Raw genomic sequence first — 23,903 nt, 5'->3', positions numbered from 1 at the left:
CCTAGTCTCCAGGCACTGCAGTTTGCAGAACTTAAGCCTCTCTTGATAAGAGGATCCCTTCATTCCCCTCACCAATCTTGTTGCCATTCTCTGTACACGCTCAAGTAAATCTACATCCTTTATAAAATGAGGCGTCCAGACCTGTACGCAGTACTCAAGGTGTGGCCTGACCATTGCCTTATACAGAGGGACAATCACCTCCTTCTCCCTGCTAGAAAAATTCCTATATATCATTGCCAAAACCCCATGACCTGCCCTGGCCGCCTGTCTGCATTGCTCAGAAAACTTCATATTTGACTGCACAATTACTCCCAGGTCTTTTTCATTTTCTACCACCTTAAGTGTAGTACCACACAGTTGGCACGTTTCTCTGGGGTTACTTCTACCCATATGCAGTACTTTGCATTTGTCAAGGTTAAACTTGAGTTGCCACTTCTTAGCCCATCTGCCCAAATTATCTAGATCCTGTTGCATTAGCACACTGCCATTACTGTCATTAACAACCCTGCCAACCTTTGTATCATCTGCAAACTTAGACATTAAGCCTGATATACCTTCATCAATATCATTGATAAATATACAAAACAACAGTGGACGCAACACCGAACGCTTTGGGACTCCACTAATAACATTAGTCCACGAAGAGCAACACCATTGATTACCACCCTCTGTCTTCTCCCACTTAACCATCCTTTTATCCATTGTAGCAACTTACCCTTAATACCATTCTGCTCCAATTTGTACAATAGTCTTTCATGCGTAACAGTGTCAAAAGCTTTCCTGAAATCCAAATATATGATATCAAAATTATTTGCATCCAGTTGCTTTGTAACCAAATCATAATATCCAATCAGATTTGTCAGACAAGACTTTTCCCTTTACAAACCCATGCTGTGTCTGAATTATTGCTGCAGTCTTGTCCAGATGATCCTGCAATGCATCTTTACCCAGTGACTCCCATTATTTTACCCCGAACAGAAGTTAAACTAACTGGTCTGTAATTACTCGTGTCACCCTCGATCCCCCTTTTGTGAGGGGATACATTTGCACATCTCCAGTCCGTGGGAACCTCCCCTGAGTCCAAGGATGCTCTCATAATTATGCTAAGGGTTTGCTTAGTTGCTTTGCCACCTCTAATATAACTGGATAGATCCCATCCACCCCAGGTGCTTTTCTTATGTTTTAACTTCAACAATTTTTTCCTCCACTTTGCTCTGTTATTACAAAATCATTAAGTATCCTGCTACAATTTGATAACCTTTTGCCATTTTCAAACCTTAATAATTCTCATGTGTGATGTAGATGCAAAATACTCATTCAGTTTGTTTGCTATCTGACAGGATGATCAACAGTCGAACCATCGACTGTTGATGATCAACAACAACAGTCGAACCATCGATGTGAAGTGGACCAATCAGATTCATCCCCTTCCTTTTAGACTTTATATAAGTAAAGAAATCCTTGCTGTTTTTCTTAGCGTCTTTTGCCAAGGATTTCTCGTAATCTGCCTTAGCCTGCCTAACCTCCTTTGTGACCTGATTACAGACTAGCTTATATCTGCCATAGGCTTCCTGAGTCGATTGATAATTTATATGCATCCCATGCATTTTTCTTCTCTGTTACGAGTCTCAATTAGTTCATTAGATAACCATTTAGGCCTAAACCTTGAACAATATTTCTTAATAGGTATGAAACGTTTAGTAGCATCCACGATTATTCCTTGAATGCTTCCCACTTAGAATTTACTGGTGGTAACATCGTCAGTTGATCCCACTGCAGAATTTAAAACTTTCTGAGACCATTGTATTCACCTTTACGAAGCAAAAACCCTTTCCTTTACCCCTGATGGTAATTAAATCTTTAAGTAAATCCCACATCAGTACACTGTGATCACTGCCACCTAGTGGTTCCTTTATCTGCAAATTCTTAATACACGAATGATCACTGCTGATAACCAGATCAAGAGTATTACTCTCTGTTGCCTCTCGAACATGCTGCTGCAGAAAACAATCGTCCAATAAATCCCACAAAATCTGATTAGTGTGTGAGTGACCAATCTACAAGTTCCAGTCAATATCTGGGAAGTTAAAATCCCCCATTATAAGACATTCCGATTTACTAGCCCACTATTTCTCTGTACAATTTTTCATTGTACTCATTCGAGTCATTAGGCTATAACACACTACCTACTCTTATTTTTGCTTTCGCAGTGCTTATGTCACACCAAACTGATTCAACAGTGCACTGTTCATCTATATCAATTGGATGCACTTCTTTTGATTTTATGTTTTTCTTAATTAACAGCATAACAGCTCCTCCCTTTCTATCCTGTCTATCCTTTTTGTACCACATCGTACTCCCCAAATTCCAGTTCTGCATTCCTTATATCTGTGTGACACCTCGTCTGCTATCCCAACATATTCGCTTTTGATGTCTTGACAACACTTCAGATTCATCAAATTTATTTACTATACTTCTAGCATTGGTATACATGCAAGCGGGCGCCTCCGTAGCCAAGGTGGGAAGGAGCAGCAGTGCGTAGCACACGCTTCTTGATTAGACCGGGATTCGAGCCCGTCAACACCAAATACCGAGGATGCGGAAAGGTCAGGGAATGACCACCGCATATCCCGGAGCAATATTGGTCTTAGTTGCTAATGCTCCTAAATAACAACAACATACATGCAAGCATACATGCTCCTATTCCTAGTTACCCTAACACATCCCATATACCCACCTATTTCAGGATGACTGCATCCGTTCCTGAAATCCCCAACACCCCTCGCTCCAGGTCGCTACTTATTCTAAAAGAAGTTGTGCAAGAAGCCCTTCACACTCTGCCTACGGCTACTGTTAAACTATTAGTCCTTGTATCCACCAAGCTATCAGTTTTCCGACCCACCTAACACTGCCTCGATAGCATGAGCAAATATTCTTGCACCCTTTCTATTTAAGTGTATCCATCCCTGTAGAAGCAGTCTCTCCTGTTAACAAGTACAGACCAGGCCGAAAAAAATTGTATCCCTTGAGCCTTGCAAAATCTTTCCAGGGCCGAATTGATCTATAAGGCTCTCATCATGTACTCCCTCCTATCGTGTCTGTCAGAATTGCAGACACTTCAAATTCAACCCTAATTACCGGCTTTTGTTCAACAGTGACCTGTACTTGTTAAGTAATTCCTGCCGGTCTCATACTCTTAATATCATTAGTGCCATCGTGTACAACTATATCACCTTTTGTGCCCTTAAAAGATGATATCCGCTTTACAACGTCATCAACCTTTGCCCTTTGGCAGACATACCCTGGTCCTGTTCCACATCCTTTTTACAAAGCATGTTTCCCGTTTCCCTGACAATAGTCACCAACAATTACTAGTTCCTGTGGGACCAGCGCATTCTGCTTTGGGGGTTGCCGCTGTGTTGCGTGATGACCAAGTGCAAGCTCAGGCGTTGATGTGGGCAGCTGAGAGCTTGATGGGCCCCTCAATTTAGATCTTTCGAGGGCATCCACCCCGTCCTTCAAACTCTCATATAGGCCCATAACAACGCTGAGTTGTCGCCTGATTTCCTTACATCGCGCGCACACACACACAAAGACATCCCCCCCCATGGCAATATCATGTTTCGTTCAAGAGAGTTCGGCAAACATTTCACAAGTGCACATTTTTTTAGGCTGTGATGCGTTGGAGAATCGCCGCGCCTCAGTTCTCCACCGAGTCACAGCACCCTGCCACTTTGTGCCCGTTGCTTTGCTGCTCTAGTTTGGGGCATGCTATTTTAAATTAATAAGATCAATAAATTAAATTAATTAAATGTCAATACTACGCTATCTAATAGAAACAGTGAAGCGTGTTTTTCAATTAAAAATTTGAATTCCCTTCCACTATATACAAAAACAATGGCTGCAAGATTCGAACGAAATAACGGTTTTACGTATATTAAGTAGTAATCCACAAAAACTATCTAAATTAATATAAAAATAACGAGCGTAACTATAACTATAAGACTACGCATTAAGTACAATATAAAATAACGATTATGTAAATAAAAAGGCAAACACTTATCGCTTTTTTGGAGCCTGTAACTCACAGCTGTAATTTTTAAAGAGAGTCGGCGCCCTCTCTTTAAAAACCACTGGTACTCTCTCGTTGGGTATCAGTGGACCCAACGTATGCCAAGAAAACATCCCCCCCCACCATAACACTGCCCCCACCACCTTGCACAGTAGTCGTCAGACAAGACGGGTCCATGGATTCATGTTGTTTTCGCCAAATTCTGAGTCTTCCATCAATGATGCACCGGGAACTTCGACTCGTCAGACAAAGCAACTGTTTTCCAATCCTCGATAGCCCAGTGTTGCTGTGGCCACAGGAGGCGAGCTCTCTTGTTCATTGATAACAAAGGTACGAGATGTGGCCGTATGCTGTTGTAGCCCATTCGCGACAAAGTGCGATAGGGGTCCGTTGCGAAATTTTGTTCTGCGCACCAAGGTTGTATTCTGACGTGATGTGCGATATTGTCGCCGTCTGTTTGTTTGCACAATTCTAGCCATCCTCCTCTGACCTCTCTCATCAACAAGCGATTTTCTTCCACAGGAGTGCCGTTGAGAGGATGTTTTCTGTTCGTTGCACCATTCTCGATACACCCTTGAAACTGAGGTGCGTGAAAAGTTCAGGAGAAGTGCCGTTTCAGAGATGCTTTGTTCAGCACGTCTTGCACCTACTACCATGCCGCGTTCGAAGTCCGTTAGCTCACTCCTTTTCCCATTCTTGCTACGGTTTGTACGCTTAACTGATACTAGAAAGGTTGTTCTGCTGCATTTATATCCACAACTGTGGTCATGTGACTTGCAATGTTGTGGGACAAACCATTTGGGTGCACATTAGGGGTGTACCTAATAAAGTGGCAGCACAGTGTATAAGGATAAAGCATACGCATGGAGGCCATTAAAATAATTTTTAGTACGGGTCTGGACGGAAAGTGTTACTTCCACCGTAACAGTGACTAGCACACAGATGGATGAAATGTTATACTGGCTGAAATAATATCGTAATTCGCAGTGCTTAGGGTATGTCCACTTTAAGACAGACTATGATGCGCGCAACCATTAACTGTTAAAAAATATATACAGGGTGTTTCAGTTAAACGTTTCAGAACTTCTAAGAGGGGTAGGGTACATCCTGACAACTCGAAATCATATAGCAATGTGGGGTCGGAAATGCTTTCCTGAAGCGGTGTTGTACACAGAAGCACCATAAAGAAAAGAGACCGTAAGTGAGAAATCGTTTTAATAATACATGAAAAGAAGCAAAAGGTACATGGATTAAAGTAAGTGTTCGAAGTTTCTTCCACGGGCTACAATGCACGCCTCACATCTCCGACGCATGGACATCCGAACATTCTGGAATACTCCAGGCGAATTTCGAATTTCTTCGGCAGCTACTGCGATTCTTGCAACCAGCTCCTCAGCATTGTCAACAGGGTGTCATAAACTAGCGATTTCATATGACCCCAGAAATAAAAATCAAGACATGATAGGTCGGGTGACCGAGCAGGCCAACGCACGGGACCACCACGTCCGATCCACTGTTGACCAAATGTGACATCCAGGTAGTTACGAACATCTCCGCTATAATGGGCAGGGGCTCCATCGTGTTGGAACCACATTGTCTGTTGCGTCGATGCAGAAATCTGTTCATCTCTCAAAAGTTGTGGCAATACTTGCTGCAGAAAGATCAAGTAGATAGGTCCGGTTAGACGATACGGTAACAGGTAAGGGCCGATGAGGTGATCTCCCATAATACCGGCCCATACATTGACCGAAAATCGAATCTGTGCTGCACGACGTCGTATTGCATGCGGGTTCTCGACCGCCCAGATATGGTCGTTATGCGTGTTGAAAATTCCTTCCCTTGTGAAGGATGCTTCATCGGAAAACAACACTTCAGCAGGAAAAAGGGGATTTGTAGCACATTTTCCAAGGTACCACTGTGCGAAAGCAATACGAGGTGCATAATCCTCCGGTTGCTGTGTCTGGACACGGTGCACGTGAAACGGATGCACGTCTTGTTCTCGGAGAATCCTCCAGACGCTGCAATGGGAAACCCCGACTGCGTTTGCTAGACTTCGTGTACTCGTTCTTGGATTTCCCTGTACATGCTGCAGCACATTCTGTTCGACGGCTGGAGTCCGTGCTGTTCTTACCCTGTCCCTGTCAGCTCTTTCAAATGAACCTCTCTCAGCTAACCTCTGGTGCAGTCTTGCAAAGAAATTATGACTGGGAATACGCCTCGTCGGATATCGTTCCGCGTACAAACGCTGTGCGGCTGGCCCACTACAATTTGCAGCCCCGTACGCCAAATGCATATCGGCTAACTCTGCGTTCGTGTAATCATCCATCCTACTAACTTGGCGTTCTTGTTCAAGAAATTCGAAATTCGCCTGGAGTATTCCAGAATGTTCGGATGTCCATGCGTCGGAGATGTGAGGCGTGCATTGTAGCCCGTGGAAGAAACTTCGAGCACTTACTTTAATCCATGTACCTTTTGCTTCTTTTCATGTATTATTAAAACGATTTCTCACTTACGGTCTCTTTTCTTTATGGTGCTTCTGTGTACAACACCGCTTCAGGAAAGCATTTCCGACCCCACATTGCTATATGATTTCGAGTTGTCAGGATGTACCCTACCCCTCTTAGAAGTTCTGAAACGTTTAACTGAAACACCCTGTATATATAATAAAAATGTAGTGGGCCAAGGATCCCCGGAAATTGGTATATCGGTTCCAATAAACACCAGTTCCACTTGCAGTAAGGCAGGATCAAAGTACGTATAGATAAAAACAGTATGGAGTCATGATTCTCTTCCTTGGTTGGGAACAGTTCGGATGTAAACGCTAGAGTGAATCCTATTGTTGTTCAGGTGTGTTACTGGGGGAAGGGCTGGTCTGCCCTGGAAAATGCCGCATAGAGTCCAGGAGTATCAAATGAGTGACATCTGCCGAATAAAGTCAGAAGGGCCATACGTATTTGGGCAGGTTTCTCTACACTATCCAGGATTTCAGGAACGCTGTCCAGTCCATTCTGGATAATTAAATACCCTGGAGGAACGTTGCCATTGTATCATGGAGTAGATGCTGAGGTGAAATGCCATTCTTCTGGAGGATGCATGGAGCACCTGAACAGTGCTAATTTGGTGTTCCTAAAGAATTGACTAGTGAATGTATATCCACCATGAAATGCAGTGTCTGGCAGATTACTGTAAACTGCTTTGGTCACGGCTGTTCAAGTTCGGTCCACCCTCTCTCTCTCTCTTAACTTTCACCGAGATTATAAATAACCAGACTTCGCACTCAAACGTGAGTTGCTGAACCTTACTTTAGAATATGCGATACATCGTAGACGAGAGGTAAAGAGATAGGGTTGTTTTATATGTGTGCACATGTTTTGGTGTTGACGCAACCTACAGACCAGAAACTTGCGAATAGACCTGAGAAATATGAAGCTCCTTACATAGTTGGTACGTGTGATGATTATTATTCTGAGTCGTTTCTCCTTTGTGTATGGCCTCGTATCGGACTTAACCAGAGCATGCTTTCTGTAATTCATGACAAAAATATGCTCGCCATCTTGCATCATTTCACAATAGAACAACGTCCATCTTGAAATAATATATCTATGCTGAAAATAAACTTAATTTTAAAAATGACATTAAGTTATACAAAATTATAACGCACTGAAATCAAAAATTTCGCTGAATATTGTCAATTTGATAATTAACGAAGTAGTTTTACACTACTAATATTAGTTAATATTATTAATGTTGTATAAGCTTGCAAGAAAGCAAACTTATACAACACACACACACGCACACCGTCTTTCCATTCCCTATAAAAAATTATGTAATCCTTCCTTAAATTTATTCAAATTCCACAAATGTTTCACCAAATGTAAATTTCTTTTCCAACAGTTACTCACTTGCAGGAAGAAAGTTTTCGCACATCCCTTCTGTAACCATCGTTTTACAATTTAAATTTATGTCCCCTTGGATGCTCCGTTCACGAAAGCGTAAGGATACCTTCAGAATTTAGTTTACTCAATCCACTTAAAGCCTTAAACTTTAATCAGATCTTCTCTCAGGTTCAAGAAGGTTAAAGATCTGATTAAAGCCTTAAATGCTTTAATTATATCTTCTCTCAGGTTTCTATTTTCCAGTCTGGACGATGCAATTTGCAGAAATAGTCATTTCTTGGTAAGTCTAATCTTGTTGCACTGGTTCCAACAGATTCACACAGATTCACATCATTGCTAAAATGTGGCTTCCAGACCTGTATTCAGCATGCTGCTTAGTCAGTGCCTTATAGAACGGGATGACCATCTTGTTCTCGCTGGTAAAATTCCTGTATATCAGTGACAGAATCCCATGAGCTGCCCTAACAGCCTGTCTGCACTGTTCAGATAACTTCCTGGCTGACGCACAATTATTTGCAGGTCTTTTTCGCTCTACACTACCCTGAGTGTCGTGGTTGGCTCATTATAGTCTAGGTTGCTATTGCTATTGCGTAAAATCAAATCAAATCAACCCTGAGTATATCACATAGTTGGTATTTTATTCTGGGATTATTGCTACCCATATGCAGAACCTTGCATTTGTCAGTGTTAAAAACTTCAATTGCCACGTCATCCTATCAGCCTAATTTTTATTGATCTTGTTGTAGTAGCATTACTTAAATCCTGACATTAACCACCCTACCAACAATTCTGTTATCAGCAGATTCAGACGCTGAACTTGGATTCTACCACAGTATCAGTAATAAATATTGAAAACAATAATGGGTCCAGACCGAATATTATGGGGCTCCACTAATAACATTAGTCCAGGAAGAGCAGTGTCATTTATAACTCTGCTGTCTTCTCTCACTCATGGCGCCCCCGTAGCCAGGTGGGCAGGAGCAGCAGTGCGTAGCACACGCTTCTTGATTAGACGGGGGTTCGAGCCCGTGATCCACCAAATACGGAGGATGCGGAAAGGTCAGGGAATGACCACCGCATATCCCCGGAGCAATATGGCCTTAATTGCTAATGCTCCTAAAAACCCAATAACAACAACAACTTCTCTCACTCAACTATCCCTTATCCATAGCAGTAACCTGCCGTGATGCTACACTGCTCCAATTTTTATAGCAGTCTTTTACGTGGAACAATTACAACAGTTTTTCTGAAATCTAAAGTACTGTATATGGATATCAAAATAATTTTTTGCTTTCAATTCCTTTGTTACTACGTCATAATGGCTAATCAGATTGGTCAGATAAGATTCCTCCCTTAACAGATCCGTGCTGCGATTGCCATATAACTGCGTTACCTCTTTAACTAGACTAGCAATTTCTTTGAAACGGACATTATAGGTCTGTAATTGCTCTTTGTCCCTATTTATGAAACAGGAGAGACATTGCATATCTCCAGTCTGTAGGATCATATACATGGCCGAATTGATTGATAAGGCCCTCGTCATATACTTTGCCTTGTCATGCCCGGAAAAAAACCAGACAACTTCAAATTTAATTTAAGGCAATTCTCCACTTACTTTTTTTTTTAAGGCCATCGTTTTTGTAATTATTGTTAGTGTGAGTTACTATTTGCTATGCATTACAAAATTATTCTCTGTATTACCTTTCTTTTCGTTTATAACAATGACTAATAATTAATATTGCAATTTTATTTTAAAGAATTCATCGCATTTATAGAGATGATATAATAGATCTCTTGAGATGAACTGTAACTTTTTTTCCATTCGTTGAAAGTAATGTTTTCTTAATTTAGGGTAACTAGATTTAAAAAAAAAAACATGAGATACATCTGCTAAAGCGTCAGTAACACGTGCGTAATATGCATGAAAATTGCGAGCATGTGATGGATTCTAAGTTATTTTAGATATATTTAGGGCGTTATTTAAGTGAAAGCACAAATGGCTGTACTTTTACTTGCATAGTGCGTTACAAACTCTTGTCTTTTAGTAACAGATGTTGAATCGGTGAATCTATTTTATTATAATTGTTTTCTCTAAATGCTTTTAACCTTAAAGCGTAAGGTGCCAAGTTATGTTACAGATATAAGAGCATATGTGTTTTGGTTCGAACAATTTCAGTGATTATTATTTTTTTTTATTTTGTGCAGTCAGCTTTGACCAACATTGAAAAAAGAACCATTACGAAATGCGTGTATTAAATTTTAAAGCCATGTCCAAATAAAATGGTACTGTTGGAAGAGGAAGAAAAAAGTATTTGGCGTCCTGTTTCAACTTTGTCATGACAACGGGGAATACCTTATTCAAAAAATGAGATGTCTGGATAACCTGTCTTACATCTGTAAATGGATAATGGTCCTATCTCAATGGTACAATAGAAATTTTAATAATTCATGGAATAAAATGATATATTGAAAAAAATCAGGTGTACACAGCTATTCGACATCCTTTCATGCTATTGGAGTTAGGACGCTATATTATTTTTGTAGATGAGATCATGACGTATTTAAATATGTAAAAATGCATGCTAGTAACTATGACAGAATCGATAGTCTCTATTGTATTAAATTCCAAGAACACTGATGGAAAGATCAAAATTGAGTGATAATTTTATAATGCAAAAGAAGGTGAAAAGCTATGTATGTATGTGATATATTTCTTCATACATTTTTTCATATTTATTCTGATTATATTTTAAATAATTACTTCAGACGAATTACAGAAAAAAAAAAAGTCACTTTTACTTTTCTCTAAAGCCTTAAACAGTCTAAACCTCTTATAGTTAACACGAATACCAAAAACATTTGCAACTGACATTAAACAAGGATTTATTAAGTAATATTTCGTTGTTCAGAATGAACGGAGAGATATCTTCCCTTTCTGACCTCGACCTGTATCACGTGGAATTTACATAAAGACACTTATAATTAAGATTTTCGCACCAAATATCATAAATGCTCCTATTCTTTAAATAATTTTTTAAAATTAAATTTATTTTATATTAATATTTTATATAACTTAAATAAATTTAAATATTATTAATCAAATGAGATATTTTAATTAACTAATAAAACAATTACGAAAGTAATATCCAAAAGTCTAATTTTTATGGGTAAAGAAATGAAATAGTTTTGTAATAATTGATCTAAATAATAACAGTTGTAATCGTATTTAGAATAAATTATAGCCGACCGGGCTAGCCGAGTGGGTAAAGTACCTGCCCGGCAACCCAAAGGTCGCGGGTTCGATTCTCGCCTCGGGCTTGGATCAAAGTACTGCAAAAACCTTGGGAGGTGCAATATGGCCACAGAAGCCGATGCGCCAACAACTACCAAAAAAAAAAAAAAAAAAAAAAAAGAATAAATTATAAATTCATTTTCTTTAGGCACATATGGCCCGAGCCGCATTCACTACGCCCTAGTTCACAGAATTAGAAAACAATCTGGATTTAGAGCATAAGGCACCATTTCTTAGTTATACCAAATACTGCAAACAATGTCTTATATCCATTGAGAATCAAGTCACTATTTTTAGTAATGTAACAGTAGACATCGGCTGAAAATATCAGTTTGAATTGAGCAGTTTCATTGATTTTTTTTTTTTTTTTTTCTTTCTGTTATTCTAGGTGACAGATACCTTTTTGGTGATCTGTCCCGCCGTCCCTGCATCTGCACCTGGATCTTACAGAGCTGCTAGCGTGCGACGGCGGTTGCCCCTCTGATGGCCACTTTGCCCTGTCGAACAGATACCCGCCTGTTTGCCTTCGTCTTCCTCGTGTTTAACGTCTTATTAGCAGTGTTTAACATATTCAGTTATCAAGTGACTTATCGCGCCCCTACGCCGTGTGTCGTCATTGTTGGACCCACAGTAAACCCCGATGTTCAAGCGCAGCAAATGGACAAGAGTCCCAATTATGAAAAACTCAATTTGTCTACAAATTTACAAAAACCACAAGAACCACTCCCCACGTTGGCAACAGAGCGGTACGTGAACAGAGATTTTTCTAATTCCAAAAGTTTTCCCAGCCGTCAGGAGGTGGGATCGTGGGAAATAGAAACTAGAGATAATTACGTCATTGTTAAGAATTACATTCCAGCCCAAGGAGCTCCACCTGCGTACAATGCTACGGTGACCCTGACAACCCAGGGAACCTATGAATACCTGCACCATGCTCAGCAGCTGTGCCGAAGGTGGGAAGGCCCAGTGTCAGTCGCAGTTTATTCTCCCGGCACAGATTTCTCAGTGGCAACCCGCAAAATCCTCTTCCTTCGTCAATGCAGTCATCCGTGTGTTCTTCAGAATGTTAGCTGGCATTTCATCTATGACCAACACTTTGGACCCGAACCTAAAGATATTCGACATCCTAAAATAGAAGCAGCCTTAGATAATGTAAATTGCTCTGCGGGTATGGAATCGTTGAATTTGACTTCTTTGTTTCGAAGGGCAAAGAGGATTCCGTACCCGATTAATGTAGCGAGGAATGTGGCGCGCCTTCAAGCTCGAACTCGATATGTCCTTGCTTCAGATATTGAGCTGTACCCAAGTGTTAACCTTATTCCCCTTTTCTTAAATTTGGTTGATCATGAGACCCATGAAAGTGCTGCAGCCTCTAGTAACCCCCATGTATATGTACTACCGATCTTCGAAGTGGACAAGAGCTGCGATCCACCAGAAACAAAGAAAGAACTAGTGGCCCTTATGCGAAAGAACAAAGCGATATTTTTCCACAAATGGGTATGCGATCCATGTCAACATTTCCCTCGCAGAGAAGAATGGGTGAAAGTATTGCCGCCAGAGAACTCCTTGTCGGTATTTCAGGTGACCAAACGACAGCGACCACGTACAGCCTGGGAACCTATTTACATAGGAACCAATAACGAACCTCTATATGAAGAAAGACTAACTTGGGATGGAAAAAAGGATAAAATGTCTCAGGTAAGTAATCTGTAAATTTGAATACTGATATCGCGATAGCATTTTTGATAACGTGTGTTGAATTTACAGAACAAGGCTTGACGGTTTGAGATCCATATGATCAGAATCTTAATACAAAGGGGAAAAAAAAATATTCTGCATCGTTACTGCTTTACTTTATATGTTTAATCTCTACGTGTCAAATCACACAGCTGCAGTTCGTATGAGTCTTAAAATAGCATGAGCATAACCTTTCCAGTACTGTACTTTCGAAAGTTTTGAATTTCTTCAGCTCTGGCAATAACTGATATTTTCACTGCATTCTTGCGTCACTTACTCTTTGGTCCTAGTGCCTGTACCACAGTAGGGGAGAAACTATAAATTGTGGACCCTACGTAATCTTAAACGACCATAGTAAACTAGTAAGAATGGTATTAAGGGTAAGTTGCTACAATGGATAAAAGGATGGTTAAGTGGGAGAAGACAGAGGGTGGTAATCAATGGGTGCTGCTCTTCGTGGACTAATGTTATTAGTGGAGTCCCACAGGGTTCGGTGTTGGGGCCACTGTTGTTTTGTATATTTATCAATGATATTGATGAAGGTATATCAGGCTTAATGTCGAAGTTTGCAGATGACACGAAGGTTGGCAGGGTTGTTAATGACAGTAATGGCAGTGTGCTACTGCAACAGGATCTAGATAATTTGGGCAGATGGGCTAAGAAGTGGCAACTGAAGTTTAACCTTGACAAATGCAAAGTACTGCATATGGGTAGAAGTAACCCCAGAGAAACGTACCAACTGTGTGGTACTACACTTAAGGTGGTAGAAAATGAAAAAGACCTGGGAGTAATTGTGCAGTCAGATATGAAGTTTTCTGAGCAATGTAGACAGGCTGCTAGGGCAGGTCATGGGGTTTTGTCAATGATATATAGGAATTTTGCTAGCAGGGAAAAGGAGGTGATTGTCCCTCTGTATAAGGCAATGGTCAGGCCACGCCTTGAGTACTGCGTACAGGTCTGGAGGCCTCATTTTAGGAAGGATGTAGATTTGCTTGAGCGTGTACAGAGAAGAGCAACACGATTGGTGAGGGGAATGAAGGGATCCTCTTACCAAGAGAGGCTTAAGTTCTGCAAATTGCAGTGGCTGGAGACTAGGCACCTGCGCGGTGATCTGATTGAGGTCTATAAGGCCTTGAATGGGTTGAGCACGCTGAATTCTGATGGGATCCTCCCACTTGTTCAGAATACGAACCTACGGGGACATAAGTTCAAATTAAGAAAGGATAGATGTAGAATAGATGTGCGGAAATTTGCCTTTAGCCAGCGGGTGGTTAATTGCTGGAACAAACTTCCATCTGTCGTTGTGGAAGTTGATAGGTTGAATAAATTTAAGGAGGAACTGGACAGGCAATTGGAGGGTATGGTGTGATTTTTTTTTTTTTTTTTTGTCTGATGCTGCATAAGCTCCTACACTTGCTTTCTTGCATCAAGTGCCACTGCTACTACTACTACTAGTATGGACCCCAGCGGTAGCGAACTTTGCGGAATGTAGCTTTGCAACAGATTCACCGTCGCTGTTTGATCCAAGTAATCTTTTCCGTCTCATCATATCGCCTTACGTGCTGCAGACACTATCTTTTGCATTATGTTTCTGTCATCATTGAGACACTTGAACTCACTTCGTCCAGACCTTTCTGTACCGCAATTGGTCTAAGATCCACTGCAATCGAGGCTATATCAGCCGATTTCAAGATGAGGGAGTGGAGGTTTTTTTTGTTTTTCATGTGAATTATTCCTAGTTTTCAGCCTGCACAGCTTTATGAAATTATGGCCGAAGAAAATATTGTTCAGATAAAATGCAGAACACAGATATGAGTGTTGTTATTGTAGGGTTTTAGGCGCATCAGCGACCTAGACCATATTGCACCATATGAGCGAAAAGTTCTGGTGCCATTAAAAAAAAAAAAAATAATCATATGTATATAAAAAAAAAAAAAAAAAAAAATTTTTTTAATGTAATAACAAGGAAGTGGAAAAGGGAAATGAGGAGAAAAATTGAAATAAGAAGATATAAAAATGCGGAAGTAGTCTAGTGCTAAGGCAGCAAATGCTAAGCCTAAGCAGAGCATGGACAATAAAGAGGAAAAAAATAAAAATAAAAAAATAAGGAAAGAAAGTGAAGAAGATAGTGATAGAAAATAACTAATAAAATATATATAATGAGAAATAAGGATGTTGCCACACAACTTACAAAACCGGCCTCTCATCAGGTGTCAACCACGGTTCATGGGCTATTTTTTTTTTTTACAAAATATTTTCATTTATTTCGGTAACAAAGTTTCATTCTAAATTTTATTTATGTTTATGCTTTTTATTCTTATGACAGCTGTATGACTTGCCCTGAGTAAAAAGCCATTAATCCTCAAGGGGTTTTCTTCTTTCGTGGTAATGATTACTCATTTTACACTCGTAGGCGTCACATCTTTTCCGCGGGCTGATATACGAGGATGAACAAAATAATGGAAACACCTGATATGAAAGTACAGTTACTAGTTTTTGCAATGGCTGTGTGACTCGTTTTTTTTCTTGCAAGTACTGTGAAGGAAAGATAATAAAAGGTGTTTATTTAGAGATAATATAAAAAGGTACATGAAGAAAATTCCCAATCTGTCTGAATTCCAAACTGATGAAATTGTTGGTGCACATTTAACGGGCATCGGTGACTAAAACTGCCGATTTGTTTAATATATCCAGAGCAACTGTATCGATCGAAAGCGATGTCTGCATACACCAAGTATTTTATACATTTGAATAGCGTTTAAAATAGTTGGAAACGGAATCTTTCATAATAAAATAAAATAAAATAGAACAGCATACATCAGAGGCAGCAGAAAGCATTCCTCTACATGATGCTTAAAATATAACGATATGAATAAGAGTTAAAATAAAATAATGCCAGCAGTATGGTAAGACAAGAGCGAAAAATAATCAAAATTAAACCTAAATCAAGCCGGGGGTGGGGGGGGGAGAGAAGGGTAACAAGAGTAAAAATCAGTAGAAACTCTCTAAAATAATTTAGAAAATCTAAATGAAAGAATAATAATTCATTGAATTTTGAAAGCCAATTAAATAGAAATTTAGCGATACCCCCTCTGATGGGTACCAGGTCCAAATTTATGTGAAATATCACCAACAGAGGTGTTAACCACTACAATAAAATAAAACAAAAATAAACCAGAAATAGACTGACCATTATGCCCCCATCTCGACAGAGGACCACAAGGCCAATAATGGTCAGGGAATCGCTGCATTTCGATCGCTGGACAAATCGCCGCAAAGGAGAATCGATCGAAAGATCAGCCCGCCATCCGATCCTCAGATCAAACTACCAATGCAGAAGATTTGAACAGCGGTGATCCTGATGCAGCGAAAATTAAAAATTGAACAGCTACGAGCACTCCAGTGCAAAGCCACACCACTGACAAGGTAATCTCAACCAGCAGAGGCGGTTTTAACGGCGGGCGCGCGCCCTGGGCCCCGACTTCTGAAGGGCCCACGCAAAACCCTAACAAATTAGTTGAACTAATATGTTCAACTATTAGTTCCAAACTTTGTGATTATTATTATGCTATTATTAATTATATTCAAATTTTATTGAAAATAAAACATTAATAGTACATAATATTTTTTATTTATTTAAAAAAATTGTTAACATGTATTTCTATTTTCCCTGTCTCCCTCTTTTTTTTAAGGGGCCCAATATTTTTTTCTGCGCCCGGGGCCTCAACCGACCTTAATCCGCTACTGTCAACCAGATTATATAGACGAATAATAAACTGTACTATTGTTTATTAGTACAGCATACTAGTGTATGCTGTACTATTTTATTTTATTATGAAAGATTCCGTTTCCAGCTATTTTAAACGCTATTCAAATATATGTACAATTATATCACATGACAGTAGTTGTTATTTGGTTTTAGGAGCATTAGCAACTAAGGCCATATTGCTCCGGGAATATGCGGTGTTCATTCTCTGACCTTTCCGCATCCTCCGTATTTGGTGGTCACTGGCTCGAACCCCGGTCTAATCAAGAAGCGTGGGCTATGCACTGCTGCTCCTTCCCACCTGGCTCCGGAGGCGCCCATGACAGTAGTAGGCGATTTGCTAACCCTGCGCCTGTGCTGCCATCCATAGTTTATTATTCGTCTATATAATCTGGTTGAGATTACTTTGTCAGTAGTGTGGCTTTGCACTGGAGTGCTCGTAGCTGTTCAATTTTTTTAATTTTCGCTGCATCAGGACCACCGCTGTTAAAATCTTCTGCATTGGTGGTTTGATCTGAGGATCGGATGGCGGGCTGATCTTTCGATCGATTCTCCTTTGCGGCGATTTGTCCAGCGATCGAAATGCAGCGATTCCCTGACCATTATGGCCTTCTTTCATTTAGATTTTCTAAATTATTTTAGAGAGTTTCTACTGCAATATTTTTACTCTTGTTACCCCCCCCGGCATGATTTAGGTTTAATTTTGATTTTCGCTCTTGTCTTACCATACTGCTGGCATTATTTTATTTTAACTCTTATTCTTATTTATATCGTTATATATAAATTGATAGGACGAATTGTGGCAGAAAATCGAAGTTGACTGAGAAAGAGATCGCTTGACACTGAAAAGGATTGTAGCCCGAAAACATAAAACTGCTGCCTCAATTATAACTGTGGCACCAGAGGCGGATTTAACGGCGGGCGCACCGGGCGCGCGCCCTGGGCCCCGACTTCTGAAGGGCCCACGCAAAACCCCAACAAATTAGTTGAACATATTAGTTCAAAACTTTGTGATTATTATTATGCTATTATTAATTATATTATACATATATTATATTCAAATTTTATTGGAAATAAAACATTAATAGTACGTAATATTTTTTACTTATTTAAAAAAATGGTTAACATGTATTTTTATTTTCCCTGTCTCTCTCTTTTTTTTTTAAGGGGCCCAATATTTTCTTCTGCGCCCGGGGCCTCAACCGACCTTAATCCGCTCCTGTGTGGCACTTATTGTGAGTCTCAGAAATCTAGTTTCTAGCAAAACAGTTCGAGAATAATTTCATAAGCTGTTATTTATTGCAGAGCCACTATTGCTAAGCGACTCGTAACTGATGCTAGAAAGAGGATACAATGGTGTAAGGAACACAAAGACTGGACACTTGATGATTGGAAACATTGTCATATTTTCAGGCGAATCATCATCCACACTTTTACCAACATGAGGGAGAGTTTTTACGTTTGGCGAATGCCAAAGGAAGCGCATCATCCTGATTGTCTTGTGCTAACCGTCAAACATGGAGGTGGATCAACAGTAGTTTGGGAAATATTTTGGTATTCTTTAGGTTTTATCATCACTGAGCGGGAGAATTACTGCCACCGATTGCTTAATTTTAATCGGCAATGACCGCAACGTTATGGGGGGGGGGGGAATTGAACATTTAATAATCCATATTTTAAAAAACTTATTTTAAAATAGCAAATTTATCAAGGGGATCGCCGATTGTCTGCGATCCAACTAAATTAGAATACTGCTTTTCATCTTAACACAAACATTTTCTTGTATTAGAGTGACCAGACGCCCCGTAGAACACACACGGGAGACAGACCCCATATTGTCTCCGATTACCTATATTAAGGTAATCAGAGACAATTAATATTATAATGACCAGGTTCATCCCACGATGCAAACATTGTTTTCCACAAATGATGCAAGATATCAGGATGGTAACGATGCCATGTTTCAAGATGACAATGCTCTAATGCACACAGCGATGTGACCAATCTTTTTTGGTTTGAGGAGCATGAACTGAGGTTAAGCATCTCTCATAGCCTGCACAATTACCAGACTTGTTACTGAGCCACTGTGGTGGTCATATTTGGAGAGGAGAGTGAGAGAAAATTTTCTCCACGCTCATTGCTCAAGAAGCTTGAAACAATTCTCCATGAAGAATGATCCAGTATTCTTCTTAAAAAAGTTCAAGATTTATTTGAATCTATTCCACGCATGCAAACTGTTTTAAAAGCAAAGGATGGCCCAAAACCATATTTTGCATACCTGTAACTTTTATTATAGATATTTCCCCTATTTTATGAGCACCATGCATATCTGCTGGTCAGACGTTTTCTATTGTAAGAATTTAAATCACACTGCGTTGCGTTAGCTTGGCTCCACCGTCACTGTGAAAGCCATATTGTCTCTGATGCTGCGCATCAATCTCTTCGTACGGAAGCTGCCTTGTGTGTTATATACTGTATATGCGAACGCGCCTAACCTGCTAGGTAAACCATTACGTTTAAAATTTCGGAAAACCGAGGCATCTGTCACTCTAATGCAAGAAAATGTGTATGTGTTAAGATGAAAAGCAGTACTGTATTCTAATTTAGCTGGATCGCAAACGATCGGCGATCCAGTTGACAAGTTTGCTTTTTTAAAATATGGTCGAACCGCTCTGGTTATTAAATGTTCAATCCCGCCCCCCACGTAACATTGCAGATTAAAGTTGAGGATTGTAATTAATCGCGGTCCTGAACATCTGCTATTGGGAACGAAAAAAAAAAAAAAAAAAAGTTGTCAAATAACACCAATTTGAGCACTAGTCATAAGCAGTGGTGAGCTATAGTGGATCCACGAGAGCCCACTGTTATTTTTTTTTGAAAATTTGCGAGCCCATTGTTGAGACGATCATTTATTTTATAAATGAAATCCTGAATGCAATTATTGAGTATCCAGAGTTGGAACTACGTTGGGGCGAGCGAGGCCCCATTCCCAGCACTTTCATGGCGCAATCGATCAGTTATGTATTTTAAAATTGCTTCATTTTTGATTTAATTACAGTTTCAAGACGGACCTCTGTTTAACGAACTTATTTATAGAGAAATTTTTTTGATTCCCCTTGGTAATTATATTTAAAATTTCCGTTGAACCAAGAAAATTTCCATGTAACGAAAGGATTAGGAGAGAACTTTGTATACATTGTTCTCATCTCTGGCCTTTAGTTAATTAGAAAGTGCGAATTAAGGGTGAAAGGGTTACCGTTTCACAGTGTTAGTGGTGTCCGTAAAACCTATGCAGTCACGTACCGAGAAGTCACGCTAGTCAATATGCTTTCCATAGCCAGTCAGAGGATTAAGAAGATTCTCGACACGGATTATAGCCTCTGGTCAACCTGTGTTGTGGTTCCCCTTTATTCCGACAAACGGGCATATGTTTTTAAGTGAGTAATCCATGCCTTCCAGTAAATTTCTCCTGTCTATGTTTACAAGGTCACAGTAGAAAAGCCTTTCATTGTGTAGAAAATGTTCTAAAATATAATGGCATGCAGGCAATAATTAAAAAAAAAAAAAAAAAAACTATCACCAATCTCCAAAAAACTAGCGCGAATATAAGGATGATTGCTAAAGAACTTTTTGGAAACTATAAAGATCGATCGTGTGTTCGGGCCACAATGAGCAGCTTTAAGCTTGCAGACGGCAATTGTGGGTTGGAGGAATCATCCCGCTTTGTGCAAACATTTTGCTGTAAAGCTGAAAGGTAAGAGAGCAGGAGCTCTCTTACCTTTCAGCTTTACAGAATCACAATGGTAAAAGCATATAAATTAATTATTCGAACTATCAATGCTATTACTAATTCGAAAAATTCTGAAGGAAATTATGAAGCTAAAATTGAGAGCATGTTGAAGTGGAAAGAATTTGAAGGAATCAAAATCGAAAGTAAAAAAATTACCTTGTGACAAGTTATTAATGCAACAGGGCGATTTTAAATTAAATAAAGAAAATAACGATACCATTGAAAGAAATTTTAAACATATGATACCCGAAATCGTGGAATGTGAAAGAACTTTCGTTTCGGTGGCAAAACGGTGAAAATCGAATAAGAAATTAAAGTTTCCTGATAAAATTAATAATTTTAGAGATTTTGTAAAAGACAGTTTATCTTTAAAATCGAGTGAAATTACCTTTTCTTTGAAACCATTGCGATTAGCAGTGCTAAAGCTGAGCGAGCTTTCAGCGTAATGAATAATATTGAGTGAGTGAATGAATGAATGAATGAATAATGTTGACAATTAAACACGTTGAGATTATGACATCAAAATGGAAAACCATTGCTTCAATTTGATCTGGATCGTTACGTCAAATCATTCCTCTGTAATCATCGCCCAGCTATTGAGCAAAGCAAAAGATCGACAACAAATATTAATAAAGAAATAAATTCTATATGGCAGTTTTTAGAATAAGTTTTTCTTGAATATTTGTGAAATATATATATATATATATATATATATATTTTTTTTTTTTTTTTCATGTAATCTGTGATTTTTGTGTACTTTTTCTTGAAGTTTTGTTTTTTATGTAATATTTGTTTTTATATCGTGGAATTTAGTGATGGTTTTTATGTTATTTGTGATATGGGAAATATTTCATGTTATTTTTTATTCGCAATATTAAAATTTTATCATGAAAAAAATGTATCCATTATATTTCCCTAGTTGTTAAAAAAAAAAAAAAAAAAAAAGACGAATAAAAAAGTTGCCCGTGTGCCGACCACGCGCAGTAGATGGTTTATTCGAAACATCCTTCGCGTTTCTTTTAGGTACAGTATTTTGATTTGTATATATCGGTTACGAAATAAAAGAGCTTTTTTATTGTAAATATTTTCTTGATCATTCACGGATTTTCATAATTTCTGGAAGACAATGGATTTATGATAACCAAAGTAAGAGATGTATACTTGCGAGTGCAACGTATCTAAATATCTCTATATAATATCGGTGTAAATACATCATAGTTAACCCATAGATTTGAGCTACGATTGTATTTGTAATTGTATCTCACATTATGAGATACAAGTAACCCCGGGGGCTCACATCTGGTGAGTATGGGCTTGGCACACCCAGGGTCCTGAGCTGGATATCATCATTCTTCTCTTTCTTGGTGATTCCCTTCTAATTTTGACACACACACACACACACTCTCTCTCTCTCTCTCTCTCTCTCTCACACTCTCTCTCTCAGGGTTACTCGGGAACTGTTTTTTTTTTTTTTTTTTCCTGGTGCAGCATAAGCCTCAGGCTTCCTTGCATCATATGGATAATAATAATAATAATAATGTGAGATACAATTAAAACGATGCCTTCTACGCTACAATCGTAGCTCAAATCTATGGTTTAACTATGGTGTATTTACACCGATATTATATAGTTAATTATCAAAACCCATAAGAATTATGCCTAGTGCATTTAATTTTCTAAATATCTCTGTAAAATAGCACCGATTGAAGCGACATACGTAGCTGTTAGGGGAACCCAACAGTGGAAGGTAACAAAAATGCGAGACGGAAAAAGAAATTGTTGACAAATATTTGTATTTTTGCAATCATACGTACTGCAGTAGTAATTTCAGGAAGCATGATTGCGACGTCATACTATTCAAAAATTCTAAAAAGTTGGAACTCCAGACACTGTCGTATCCAGTTATCATCGTAAGGCGAGGCATGACGACCAGGTTTTTAAAGCTATACCATTTTTTTTTTTTTTTAGATAGATCTAGGAACATTTTACACATTCACTTATACGCATGGTTAAGAGGGTAATAAGCCGCATCTGTCCACCTCCCTAAATACGCCCGACTCGAGATATCATACCGGTCAAGAAAAATGCGTCACGCGCTCTAATCACACTAGTACTGCGAGCGTGGGAAGCGCCTCTAGCGGAAGCCGCGGATAACATCATTTCCGTGACCGATCAAATTTACTCGGTAGAAAGTCTGAAAAACTGGGAGTCCATTGTTAAAATATTCACAGCTCACAACTGGTCATAAGCATATCAGCCTAGTGCCCTTCATGATCGTAATCTTGATCATAGCTTTATGCCAATTTGTATTGAGAAAATTCAACTCCGTTATCGAAATTTGTCTTTCGATTTAATGATGCATCACAGAATGACCAGTCCTTACATATTTAGAGATTGTCGCTACCACAGAGAAGTAAGATATGTTACTACTCTGTGGTCGCTACATTCGGCCTTTTGGCCATAGTGTCACCTTGTATGGATAGACTTAATTCACGCTTGCGACAACTTTCAACGACGACGCCGCCAGCGTTGTAATTTAGTCGCCGAATTTTTTTCCCACCGGTTTTTCATTGATCGTTGCTGTGCAACTCTGCCAAACATCCAGTATTAAGTGCAAATATCGTTGCTTTCTTACATAAGTGTATATATATATATATATATATATATATATATTTTCTCTCTCATCTTCTTTTTCACCAATTAGGGTAACAGATATAATTTATGGAAACATTCTCGTATATAGAACTCATAAAATGCCTTAAGTTGTGATACAGACTCCAGCAACCTGACGTTGCCAATTTCCGTCATTGGCACAGATCTAGAATTTTATCTACTAAATCGATGGTATGTTGTATTCTTTTGCAGCTAGCTGGTGTAAGAAAAGAGGGAAATTTTTGCTTTCTTGGACGACGTCCAGTAATCTCTTATGTGTATGAGCAAACGGATAAAATGGGGGATGGAGTACGAATAAACTTTTTTGTTTTATGTGAATTTGTTTAAATTTTCACTTTAGGATGGACAGATTAGCAGAATTTTGCATAATATTATTATTAGCTATATGGTGCAAGCCTGAGACTTTTGCTGCACCAGCAAAAAAAGAAAAGAAAAGAAAAAAAAAAAAGGAAATTCCTGATTTATCGAGAGAGAGAGTAGAAGGGAATCACCAAGAAAGAGAAGAATGATGATATCCAACTTTAGGACCCTGGGTGTGCCAAGCCCATACTCACCAGATAGCCATATTATCACTAAGCCGGGTTGGATTGAAATAGTCATTCACCAACAAGCCACTCTGCACAGGTTGGATTTGGAAAAGTTTAAACTTTATAAATTTTAGATTGTAAATATGAGTA

General features: G+C 39.1%; 1 protein-coding gene across 3 annotated transcripts in view; it reads left to right on the top strand.

The window, feature by feature from the left end:
* LOC150091508 (beta-1,4-glucuronyltransferase 1-like) overlaps positions 1–23,903 on the top strand; it is a 155,060-nt gene that overhangs the window by 96,194 nt on the left and 34,963 nt on the right. For all 3 annotated transcript variants that reach the window (XM_090376024.1, XM_090376015.1, XM_090376005.1), the window contains exon 2: positions 11,649–12,958. In XM_090376024.1, the coding sequence (XP_090232150.1) occupies positions 11,744–12,958 (1,215 nt within the window). In that variant the 5' untranslated portion in view covers positions 11,649–11,743. The remainder of the gene's footprint in view (positions 1–11,648; positions 12,959–23,903) is intronic.

Source organism: Mastigoproctus giganteus, chromosome 1, assembly GCF_048544385.1.
Source record: "Mastigoproctus giganteus isolate SK-2022 chromosome 1, ASM4854438v1, whole genome shotgun sequence".
Lineage (NCBI taxonomy): Eukaryota > Metazoa > Arthropoda > Arachnida > Uropygi > Thelyphonidae > Mastigoproctus > Mastigoproctus giganteus.
The sequence above is the reverse complement of the archived record's forward strand: the minus strand, read 5'-3'. Positions and strand labels throughout refer to the sequence as shown.